General features: G+C 44.4%; 1 protein-coding gene across 1 annotated transcript in view; it reads right to left on the bottom strand.

Moving 5' to 3' along the window:
* Window positions 1-12,538, bottom strand: part of trip11 (thyroid hormone receptor interactor 11) — a 127,488-nt gene that overhangs the window by 86,401 nt on the left and 28,549 nt on the right. The window contains exons 2-6 of the mRNA XM_070879571.1: window positions 12,261-12,337; window positions 9,788-9,898; window positions 2,969-3,244; window positions 1,617-1,685; window positions 41-203 (exon numbers count right to left, since the gene is read on the bottom strand). Coding sequence (XP_070735672.1) covers window positions 41-203; window positions 1,617-1,685; window positions 2,969-3,244; window positions 9,788-9,898; window positions 12,261-12,337 — 696 coding nt within the window. The remainder of the gene's footprint in view (window positions 1-40; window positions 204-1,616; window positions 1,686-2,968; window positions 3,245-9,787; window positions 9,899-12,260; window positions 12,338-12,538) is intronic.

Raw genomic sequence — 12,538 nt, 5'->3', positions numbered from 1 at the left:
GGGTCTTAAGAGTACCACTGCACAACAGACTGCTTCTAACCTTGCAACTGCTGCTCCAGCTCCTCGATCCGTTCCTCGTATTCTGCAAGCTCATCCCTGTGCCGGCGCGTGAGATTGGTTAGTTTCTGGCGATGTGCGTCCTGCAGAGCAGACAACTCATGCTGATGTTCATCAATCTCCTGACTGAGCTGCTTCTTCACCTCCTGGAATAATTAACCAGCTGGCTATCATTAAAGCTGTACCAGTCAATTATTACCGTAATCAAAATATTTTATGAGGAACATTAATCATGAGCAGAATGATTTCGATTTAACTGGTAAGTGGGTCTGCATGTTCAGTCAGCCCCTCCACACGATGCTACGGCATAGTCACGGACCATTGCATCTTCATACAAGGGATGATGTGAAAGCTTTTTCACCAACAAAATTAAAACAGTTTGATTATATTAAAAAGGATGCTGAGTGGAAACATATATAAACTGAGTGCTCATGGCAGCATCGTAGAGATGGAAAAGAAAAGAGCGACTAATCTTGACAATGGTACAAGAATTTGTGGACATGACAATCACTGCTTCAGTGGGTCAATGACTGCCTCCACTGATAATTCAGTGCCTTCCTGCTGCTGTGCTTAGCAGCTTCTCAGCAATTGACCAGGTGTTTCTGCATTCAAAAATAAAAACAAAAAAGGGATTCACATTCATCATAATTTTTTTTTTAAATGTAGTCAGGATGGATGGACTCGTTCTAAACAATGTCAGTTGTCTTATGTGACAAACGACTTGAACATCTGAACAAACTTTGATCTGGTATAAACCAATACACTCCCGAGTTGTCTCAACTACAAAAGGATTATACATTATCCAGCTGTAAAAAGAAACTTGGTGAATTACTGATGTTTCATTAAAATAGAAATGTTACAAGCTGCCTTTCTGCCGAGTGGGTGAAAGCATCCACCAGTTTTTTTACTGAGCCATACAGACCAAGATGATCATTAGTTACAATCACTAATTTGCGCTGAGTTAGTGATAGCAGTACTGTTACTGACCTCAGAATCTGTGTACAGGTTGGACCGCTCTGGTCTGGCACCCAAGCCACGGGAGGTCATGCTTACCGGTTGACAGCGCCCAGGCTCCTGCATGTGCATGTGTGCTGGCAGCCTGTGGGCGCCTCCCTCAGCACCCGCACGCACACTCATTGACTGATAGTCTTTCCAGCCAATTGCCAAACATACTCACTGACTGACAGCCGCTCCAGCCAATCAAAACTTTAAAAAAAAATTATAAACCCTCCTCTCCCTCAGGCGCAACTAATGCCGAACCATGGATGTTTCCGGAGCAGTGTGCCCTGGACCAGAGAGGTGCAACCTGTATTATCCGCTGACCATCACTGGGAAGTGCGGATGCCAGGTGAGGATAAAATTGGGTTTAGCCCTGATGCCACTCTCCATAAGACAGTGGAACAGACCGTCATCAATTATACAAATGAGAACAGTCAAGAGTGATGTACCAAGTGATTGCCAATGGCCATGGTATCACCCCCACATCAGTGCTATATAAAGGGAGGGGACAAAAAATATTCTTAGCAACTTGGCGATACAGTTGGTTGAAAAATCCTTACCTCAATTGTCGTTTGCATTTTGTAACCATCATCCTGATCAGAGCTGACTGCCCCTTGACCCTTGGTTGCCTAAAAATAAAGTTTATAAAGAGTTAACTTTTTTTCTTCCAAACTACATTGTGCACACTGACGTAAGCACTCAACAAGATCTGGATGAACTATGGAAGAGACCATTGAGTCTGCTTGTTCCAACGGAGCATATACAAGCTCAGTAACGTTATAGAAAGAACATTAAAGCCATTGAAAGCCTAAAGCATCGACTCACCAGGATGTTGCAATAAGTTATGAAGAAAGATTTATAGCACTGAGACAATATCCATCAGAGCAGAGAACAAGAGATTTAATGCATGTTTTTAAAATTATGTCAGGTTTGGATAGAGCGAAAGAACATTTCTTCTGGTTGGGGAGTCAGTGACAAGAGGTCATCAATTTAAAATGGTCACCGAGTGCGGTTTGGAGAAATGCCTTTGCATAGAGGGTTGTTGGAGCATAGAGTGCTTTGCTGCCGAGAGTGGTTGAAACAATGACCAGTCCATCCTTCAAGGCAAAATTGTATAAATATTTGAAGCAGAAGATGATACAGGGCTATGGGGAGAGCGCCTGGGGCAGTAGGATTGGTTTTCAATTGCTTCAGCAAAAAGCCTGCACGGACATGATGGCTCAACATCTTGGTTCTGTGCTGTAACCCACTATAGTTCTATTTTAAGGGAGGTGAACAACCAGAAATAAATCTTTCGAGAATGTAAAACTCTATCACAATTGAGCGAAAAATCCCAAGCATTATTCATACTATAGCAGCCATTATTAATCCCTACCAGTGAGTCTAAAAACAATAATTACAAAAGATCTACAATGAGTGTGTTATAATACAGTATTTTATCACTGATGTTTACTTTTTATTTTGGAAAGGGCATCAAATATCTGCACTTTTCTATCCAATCCTCCAAATTCCCAACGTGCACTGCATAAGTTTCCTCATTTATAGAATCCTCCTCAGAAAATATTTTAAGCCCCTGTATCAATAATTGATTTAAAGGAATTGAATGCTTGGACTAAAACTGCATCCGAATCTGCTGCCTGTGGTTATAGTGCACCCAGTCTAGCTAGGAGGTATGGAATAGCACTTGTAAGTCATTATCACCAATATTACCATGCATCAAATTACACATTTACCTCAGAACAGATGACAAATCAAAACATTCACAACTCAGATCTGGTTAAGCAGTGGTGCTCAAATGTACTGACCATCCAGATGAATAAAACAGAATGGGAAATCCCAGGATTCAGAAACTGCAGCAATTATCTAACTGTTCCATTTATGCTAGATTACCTGCATGATGCAATTCACTGACCTGTGCTAGCACTTTCCAATGGGCAACATCAGCTTCCAACCTTGAGACCTCTTTGGAAAGCCTATTGATTTCCTGCTGGGACCAGATGACATCTCCAAAATCCATGATATCCCCATGGAACGTGGGCGTGCGAGACATGTCACCAGGCAGAAAGGCAGTGGAGGTTGTGTTTGAGGTAACACCGACTTCCACTTGTGAAGGCTGAGCAGCAGACTGGAGCTTCTGTACTTGCTCCTGCAAGGCATTCTGTCTGGCTTTCAAATGGTTTATCGTCACCTGAAAAAAGGACAAAATAATGAATCAGGCAGCCAAATCCACTGAGCTGAATTAAAACTCAATTCTAAGTGAACTAAAATTACAAGTGGCAATTCGCACCACAGAAGTATCACAAAATGACTATCTTGGAACAAGAGAAAACCCAACCATCTCCCCTTCACCATTAATAGCACTCCCATTGGAAAGTCCCCAACCATCAAGACCACCTTGACCAAAAGCTAAACGGGATCACTAAGCCTGATAAAGTCAGAAAGATAAATTAACAGTAAGTACTCCACAGACACAGGAGCCTAGACATTCCACATCATTTCTGGTGTGGAATGCATATAGAGCAAGTTTCTTCTGTTCTCTGGCTCCACGGATAAATTCCGACAAAGGGGATGAGTATTTCTTACACCGATGCCACCCTGTTGCGATGTCACACTTGAAGGCGAACTGAAGGGATGCCGGGCTCTTGCGAGACTCCCGCCAGTTGAACTCAACGTCATTGGCAAGACGTACTTGTTGTACAAATGTAGTAAATGGGCCCCACAATGTGAGTAAGCACGTTTAAGAGTCTCCAAATCAAACTATTGGAAGCAGCCAGGGCTGAGGGATTCCCCGCCGCCCCGAAGTGTGCACAGGGGTACTACTGAATTTAACCAGCTAATACCATCCAGCTTACTTTCATGGTAACTTTGCTTTACTTGTTGAGCCACAAGCACCCTACCTGTTAGATAATCTGCAAGCCATGTTGCCCTAACAATTAGTACCAGCACTCGTTAACAAGTAAACATCTCCTGGTGTCAATGAACCAGATTAACTCAACAGCAATAGAGAATTGAAGAGCTGCCTGCCTCAGGGAGGACACTCTTGAATTTGCCAGAGGACTGACTTGGTTCTAGTTCCTCATTGCCAGATGCGTCATCTTGGAGCCAACATGAAAGAGACCTTATGTAGCTCCCCGACAAGGAGGACATGGTTCAATTCGTAGAATATTACAATTGGATTAATTTGGTGTTTCATATATTTCCAGACATTTACCAGCAACCTTTTGCGTTTTTGTTGCAAGTAACACTTTCTAGTTTTGAAGGTATATTTGGCGCTTCATTTCAGACAAAAGGGGCAAGCACCCTATCTGTACCACTCTGAACCAGGCCTGAAATTGCATTTCAGGAGACAGGACAACCCTTGTTCCCTCCTTACAAAGCAGCACTTCGCCTCTGCTGGCTCCAACCATTGCTGGGACAGAGAAATTGGCAAATCTGAATTCTACCATCGGATTCAATATGTTGCACCACCTTATCAAACCTGTATCAGGTACCATCAACATTTCTCTTGGCCGCTTTCTCCAATATCAAACATACTTAAAGTGTGGGCTGAAAGATGTAATAAATTTTGAAAAAGAAAGAGGAACACTTTCATTAGGTCCACCATTAGTTGCATAAAATTACAAACTGGTGAAGAAAGCAAAAAAACTGAAAGACTGAGTGTGTACCATTCTGGTGCACAATTACATGACATGGCTTACAAAACACACCCTCTACTGGCAAAAATATGTTAAACACTGGTTAATTCAGTTTCTAGCCGAACCCAGTGATAATTTAAACTGACATGGGGCTATTCATTAACTAATGATTTTGGTAATTAGTGTCTGAGTGACTGTGTGACAAATGGACTATTCAAATACAATAAATCATGAAAACAGTCCAACTTTCTGGCTAACGAGTGCTCATACTCTGAACACACTGTAAATGGTTTTTGAGCCAGCATTTACAATAGATTACCTCTTCCTCTATGAAATTTCACCACAAGCCACCAATACAATCCTCTTCATTAGTTCAGGTCCCAGTAACGAGGTTTTACTTTTTTACCTCTTCCAAATTAAGCCATTTGAAAATGGGAAACAGATCTTGGATTCTGAAATTATTACCCAGGTAAATTTCTTTTATTTTAAAAATAGCAATTCACACACACTTAGGGCCCAAGTTTCGAGCCGCGCCTAGAACGGCGCAGTCCCGACCTGGACACCCGTTTTTTGCGCCACAAAGTGCGTCTAAAAAAAACTTCCAGATTCTCCAGCTCCCTGCAGGTCATTTGCAGCTCGGCGCAGCTGTAGGGGGCGGAGCCAGGTCCCTGCGCTGAAAACAGTGCCAGGACCTCTGCACATGCGCGCTACAGTGGGCGCGCATGTGCAGTAGCTCCAGGTGCCCAAAACTGTGTGGGAGGGGCCGAAGCACACAGCCCCTAGCCCTGGCCGAATGGCCTCACTGGGGCTGCGTGAATAAGGCTCCTCCCACGCCCAGCTCCTGCTTCCTCCCGACCCGACTCGAATCCCGCTTCCCGCCCCCCGCCTCGGGACCGGACCAGACACCGACCCGACTCCCGCTCCCCGACCCGACCGGACCAGACTCCCGCTTTCCCCCCCGCCACACCTCGCCTCCGGACCGGACAAGATACCGACACCGACCCGACTCCCGCTTCCCCGACTGGACCCGACCTGACCTCTCTCCCCCCGACCTGACCTCCCTCCCTCCCTCCCCCTGACCCCGACCCAACTCCACCTACCTGTAAATCTGGTGCTGGGGACGGGCCCTGTCCGAAGTCTTGGGCCCTGCCCGAAGTCTCTCAGCCTCAACCCCCCCCCCCCCCCCGCCATATATCGTCCCCCACCTCCATTTTTTTCACCCCCTTCTCCTCCTCCCCCTTCCCCTCCCCGTCCCTCTCCCTCCTCCTCCCCCTCCTCACCCCCCCCCCCGTCCCCCCTTCCCCTCCTCACCCCCCCGTTCCCCCTTCCCCTCCTCACCCCCCCGTTCCCCCTTCCCCTCCTCACCCCCCCGTTCCCCCTTCCCCTCCTCATCCCCCCCGTTCCCCCTTCCCCTCCTCACCACCCCCCGTTCCCCTCCTCACCACCCCCGTTCCCCCCCTCACCCCCCCCGTTCCCCCTTCCCCTCCTCACCCCCCCCGTTCCCCCTTCTCCTCCTCACCCCCCCCGTTCCCCCTTCTCCTCCTCACCCCCCCCCGTTCCCCCTTCTCCTCCTCACCCCCCCCCGTTCCCCCTTCTCCTCCTCACCCCCCCCGTTCCCCCTTCTCCTCCTCACCCCCCCCGTTCCCCCTTCTCCTCCTCACCCCCCCCGTTCCCCCTTCTCCTCCTCACCCCCCCGTTCCCCCTTCTCCTCCTCACCCCCCCCGTTCCCCCTTCTCCTCCTCACCCCCCCCGTTCCCCCTTCTCCTCCTCACCCCCTCGTTCCCCCTTCTCCTCCTCACCCCCCCCCGTTCCCCCTTCTCCTCCTCACCCCCCCCGTTCCCTTCTCCTCCTCACCCCCCCGTTCCCCCTTCTCCTCCTCACCCCCCCGTTCCCCCTTCTCCTCCTCACCCCCCCGTTCCCCCTTCTCCTCCTCACCCCCCCGTTCCCCCTTCTCCTCCTCACCCCCCCGTTCCCCCTTCTCCTCCTCACCCCCCCGTTCCCCCTTCTCCTCCTCCTCACCCCCCCCCCGTTCCCCCTTCTCCTCCTCCTCACCCCCCCCCCGTTCCCCCTTCTCCTCCTCCTCACCCCCCCCGTTCCCCCTTCTCCTCCTCACCCCCCCATTCCCCCTTCTCCTCCTCACCCCCCCATTCCCCCTTCTCCTCCTCACCCCCCCATTCCCCCTTCTCCTCCTCCCCTCCCCCTTCTCTCCCATCCCTCCCCCTTCTCTCCCATCCCTCCATCCCATCCCTCCCATCCCTCCCCATCCCCTCGCTGTCAGAAACACAGACACTGACAGAGAATGAGAGACACACACAGTCAGACAGACAGAGAGATAGAGACACTGACAGAGACACACTGGGTGGCGGGCATCCCAGCACGCTGTTGGAGGGCACCCGGTGCTGCAGTCGGTAAGTAGAAAATGTTTTATTTATTGATTTTTTTTAAAAATGATTTTTTTTTTAAATTATTTCTTATTAATTTTGTTTGATTGATTTATTGATGTTATCATTTATTATTGATGATGGCTCTTTATTTGTAAAACTGAAGTGTTTAATGTTTGTAAACTTCCCTTTAAACCCCCCCCCCCCACCCCCCCACCATTCCCTACGCCTGATTTGTAACCTACGCCTGATTTTCTAAAGTGTAGACAAGGTTTTTTCGAGCGTACAAAAATCTTCACTTACTCCATTCTAAGTTAGTTTGGAGTAAGTTTTCACTGACGAAACTTTGAAAACAGGCGTAAGTGGCCGGACACGCCCCCTTTTGAAAAAAAATTCTGTTCCAAAGTGAAACTGTTCTAACTGACTTGAACTGGAGCAAACTAAATGGCGAGAATTCCGATTTCTAAGATACTCCGTTCTACACCAGTTGATCCTAAAAATCAGGAGCAAATCATGGCGAAACTTGGGGCCATTATGAAATTAAGCGATTCTCAGTTTCTTCATCCATGCCAGACTGACTGAGAAATCAGTAGGTGAAGAGGGAAAAAAAAAAAAAAAAGAGTATGGATTTGGACTTGGGATATTAGTCCAGCAGAATATAGACCAGTTATCCGAACATCAGTCATTGGGAAAATGCTAGAGTCAATTATTAAAGTAGTAGCAGGACATTTAGAAAATCATAATACAGTCAAGCAGAGTCAGCATGGTTTTATGAAAGGGTTGACAAATTTGCCAGAGTTTTTTTGAGGATGTAACAAGCAGGGTGGATAAAGGGGAACTCCTTTAAAAAGGGGATTTCCAGAAGGCATTCCATAAGGTGCCACCACAAGATAAGAACTCACGGGGTTAGGGGTAATATATTAGCATGGATAGAGGATTGGCTAGCAGAAAATCGAGTGTCTGGATAAGTGGGTCATTTTCAGGTTGGCAAACTGTAATTAGTGGGCTGCCACAGGGATCAGTGCTGGGGCCTCAACTATTTACAATCTATATTAATGACTAGGATGAAGGGATCAAGTGTAATGTAGCCAAATTTGCTGATGATACAAAGATAGGTGGGAAAGCAAGTTGTGAGGAGGACACAAAGAATCTCCAAAGGGATTATAGACAGGTTAAGTGAATGGGCAAAAATTTGGCAGATAATATGTGGGAAAATGTGAGGTTAGCCACTTTGGTAGGAAAAAGAAAGAAAGAAAATTATTTAAATGGAGATTAAAAAATGCTGCGGTACAGAGGGATCTAGGGGTCCTTGTACATGAAACACAAAAAGTTAGCATGCAGGTACAGCAAGTAATTAGGAAGGCAAATGGAATGTTGGCCTTTACTGCAAGGGGGATAGAGTATAAAAGTAGGGAAGTCTTGCTACAACTGCACAGGGCGTTGGTAAGACCACATCTGGAGTATTGTGTACAATTTTGGTCTCCTTATTTGAGGGGGGATATACTTGCATTGGAGGCAGTTCAGAGAAGGTTCACGAGGTTGATTTCCAAGATGAAAGGGTTGTCGTATATGAAAAAAGATCGAGTAGGTTGGGCCTATACTCATTGGAGTTTAGAAGAATGAAACATATAAGACTATGAGGGGGCTTGACAGGGTAGATGCAGAGAGGATATTTCCCTCATGGGGGAATCTTACAAGGGAGCATAGCTTCAGAATAAGGGGTCACCTATTTAAAACTGAGATGAGGAGGAATTTCTTCTCTCAGAGGGTCGTGAACCTATGGAATTCTCTACCCGAGAGAGTTGTGGCAGCTGGGTCATTGAATATATTTAAGGTGGCGATAGACAGATTTTTGAATGACAAGGGCGTCAAGGGAGTTTTTGGGAGCAGGCAGGGAAGTGTAGTTGAGACCAAGATCAGATCAACTATGATCTTATTGAATGGCGGAGCAGGCTTGAGGGGCCAAATGGCCTACTCCTGCTCCTATTTCTTATGTTCTTATGTCCAGAGAAAGAAGATCTGAATGTAGGAACTCAAAACCAATTACCATGATTTGACTTAGCTGGTTAAGCAGTGACTAACTAAGCTATGCAGACCAGAAAGGTCTTGGGTTTTAGCTAAGTTAGCTGATGTAACTAACTGTTAGGGTGCTACAACTGGTATTGGTTCAGCTAAATTAGGAAAGGGAAATCAACACCCAACAGGGCTCCCAGAACCGATCACTAGCAGCAACCTATGTTGGAAGCAATGTTTCCTGTAATTTATTTTTAGTGCGCGAGCCCTTTAACTGGCTGCGCGACCCATTCAATCTGTTGCGCATGCGCTGTTATTTCCATTGAAAAGCCAGTGACCAGCCAGCACAGCGCCTCCAGACCATTATTCAGCCACGCAACTTCATGGAAACGATGGTTGGAAGTGCTCATCATCAGGTGAGGATAGAATCTGGCTAGTGGGTGATGTTTCTTGTAGTCAAATAGTCTGCCAACACTCACTTGTTTATGTTCACACATGGAAGATGATCATTTTAGCAAGGTAGTGGAGACAAACTAGTATCTACAGAGCAAACCCTCTCCTATTAAAAAAAACCTTCAACATCTTTGGGGGAAGAGAAAAAAGAGGAAGAAAGTTTTTATAACTGTGCAGTTAACAATTCATTTGACCTTGAACAAGAGGCCCTATGCAAGGGAACAAAAGCGCACGAAACCTTTGACCTACTTCTTTCTGTTGTAACTGCCTTCTGTATTCCGAAGATAAGTGCTTTATCTGGAGCTCTGCTGCTGCCTCTTTCTCTTCTAGGTCTGTGTAAAGTTTCCTCAACCGTTCATACTAAAAATGGGAAATAAATTTATTTTAATGTTTTTTTTTTAAAAAAAGGAACACATGCAGATATATACATCTTCAAAAAATATATATTTTATATATATATATATAATAAAGCAGTTGCTATTCCACATAAAATTTAAATCATTCCTGTACCAGTTTTCTTCAACAAAGTATCTGTCAAGAGGTTCTGAAAACGTAGATTTAGATTATGCCCATTAATCTCTAGAAGTTCATGTGTGTTTAGTGTTAACGTCCCAGTTTTCTTTACATCTTAATGGACTAATTACAGGTCAAAGGTCGAAGAGGGAACCATCCTGAAGCAAAGGGGGTATGCCAAGGTGGGCTGCTCGGGTAGATTCTGACTGAAAGCTCAAACCAGAGCCTGGTCCATAAGCTGGAAGTGCAAAGTTTAGTGTACCGTGGTGACACATGTAATGTAACTTGATGAACGTACCACAATGTATCCTGGATTGTATGAATTGTACCTTGAAATGTAAAGTAAAGAAATGTATTGAACGGAACTGCGGTCAGCATCCAAATGTAATGTATGGAATTGCTAAACGCATCCAAATGTACTGAATTGCTTTTGAATGTATTGTGCAAATTTTTATATGATAAAGTATATTTTGAAATAAAAAAAAGTTTAGTACTCTTTCTATCCTCTCCCATTCATTGAGCTCAATCTATGTGTGTGTCTCTTTCTGTTTCAGTACAGGCAGTAAAAGAATGTATGTTAGGAGCATCTGAACATGTTACTGTATTTGACACTGACGGTGCATTCACACTCCACAAGCTCAGCAGAAAGGCAAAGCCAAAATCATGTTGCATGACTGTTACGTTGAGAGGTTAAATTGGAATTGATGGTCTGACTGACTTTGAAGTGGAGCAAGACTCCCCTCTCCAAGGAATCTTATTCTGCCTCATTCCAATGTTATGTCAGGACACTGGGCAGATTTACAGTACAACTGCACCGAGTACCTGACTCCAGTTTAATTTGTTGAGCTGGTGTATGCAGAGTGGAGTTTAAACTTAGTCTATTCTTTATCCAAAATTGCTTAAATTAACTCATCTGATCATTTAATTTTTTAAGCAGTAGATTCCTTCTTTCCTGGGTTGCTTACATTGATTAATTGAAATTATTTAATAATTCAATTCTTCTTACCGTAAAAAAAACTACTTCGAATTATCAGGACTAAACTGTATTTTGTATCCCTAACTACTGTGTTTTTTTTATATAATGTTCCCTCTGACGGCCAGATTTAAAAAAAAATGTTAAATGCATGATATACTGGAGCTCCTTTTTTGTCCATTTACTCCCACTTTGATCTGCTCGAACAGCAGAAATAATTAAAATCATAGCTGTTCGACTATTAAGAATCCATTTGTTCTTCAAAGAATCCTGCTTCCACTTCAAAGAAAGACAGGACTATATCCGAAAGGTAACCTTAGGATCTTCTTTTAAGTCTCCGTTTTGATCGTTTCCATGTTGAGGTGGCAAAGGAGGTCCATAGAAGTCAACTGTTGATGTGATGATTCATTGGAAACTCAGTTCCAAAGTTATTGGAATAGACTGCTAAAGATTTTCCCTGTTTTGAAATAGTTTGTGGTAACTTGAGGATTCCAGTGTTAGTTTCTTGCTATGTGTTTTTCCTTCAGTGCTGGTGAATAAAGTCAACTACTAGTTTTAGCCCGAACGCAAGCGTCTGACAGTGTGGTATTTGCTGGCTTTTGAAACGGATAGCCCACATAATCTTATCTCCACTGCATCACACCATAGTAAAAGGGCAAATATTAGTACATTGGGAAATATCCCTGTGTTATACATAAGCATTGTGTTTAAAAGGGAGAAACGCAAAACAGCTATTAAGATTCTAGATTTAGGAAAGGTCGACTTCAACGGGATGAGACAGAATCTGTCCACAGAAAACTGGGGAAATCTGTTAATGCATAAAACAACAGAAGATCAATGGGAAGTGTTCAAAAGAAAAATTTAATCAGTTTATATGAGGGAAAAGAGCTCTACTTGCCAAAAAACAATGAGGTACAAGACAACATAAAACAAAGAAAAAGCATACAAAAATGCAAAAAACAGCACAGATCCTGGCAAATGTCTGATGTGGTCAATTTGTGCTAAAATATATTAGAGCCGTGCACTTGTATGTACCGATAACCTGAAATAAGACAATGTTAACTAATTTCAATCAGGATCAAACATTCAAAATGAAGCGATTTCATCTGATGCCAAAGCACCAAAAGTGAATGGGCAATGTTTTAACAGCCACCATTCAGAAAAAACCCTCCAAAGTAATGTCTCTTGAGGTCACTTTAGTTAAGTGCCTGTAACATGAAGCATCCACATACCAACCTCTGCTTTTTGTGCTGCGTAAGCTGTTTCAACGTCCTTTAGTCTGGAATTGGATACATGTAGTTCACCAGTAGCATCTGAAATTGAAACACAACACAGCGATGAGTATTCATTTTCACATGGCTTAGTGTTGTTAGGCCAGGAACACTATCCCTACCTTTGGCTGATGTCACAACATTCCATTAAAGCAAGTACATAGAAATACTTCAGTTCAACCTAAAAATGTCCTTCCTTAAACAAAATTTAACAACTTGACCAGCGGACCAAGTGAGCTATGG

This window comes from Pristiophorus japonicus, chromosome 4 (genome assembly GCF_044704955.1).
Source record: "Pristiophorus japonicus isolate sPriJap1 chromosome 4, sPriJap1.hap1, whole genome shotgun sequence".
Classification (NCBI taxonomy): domain Eukaryota; kingdom Metazoa; phylum Chordata; class Chondrichthyes; family Pristiophoridae; genus Pristiophorus; species Pristiophorus japonicus.
The sequence above is the reverse complement of the archived record's forward strand: the minus strand, read 5'-3'. Positions and strand labels throughout refer to the sequence as shown.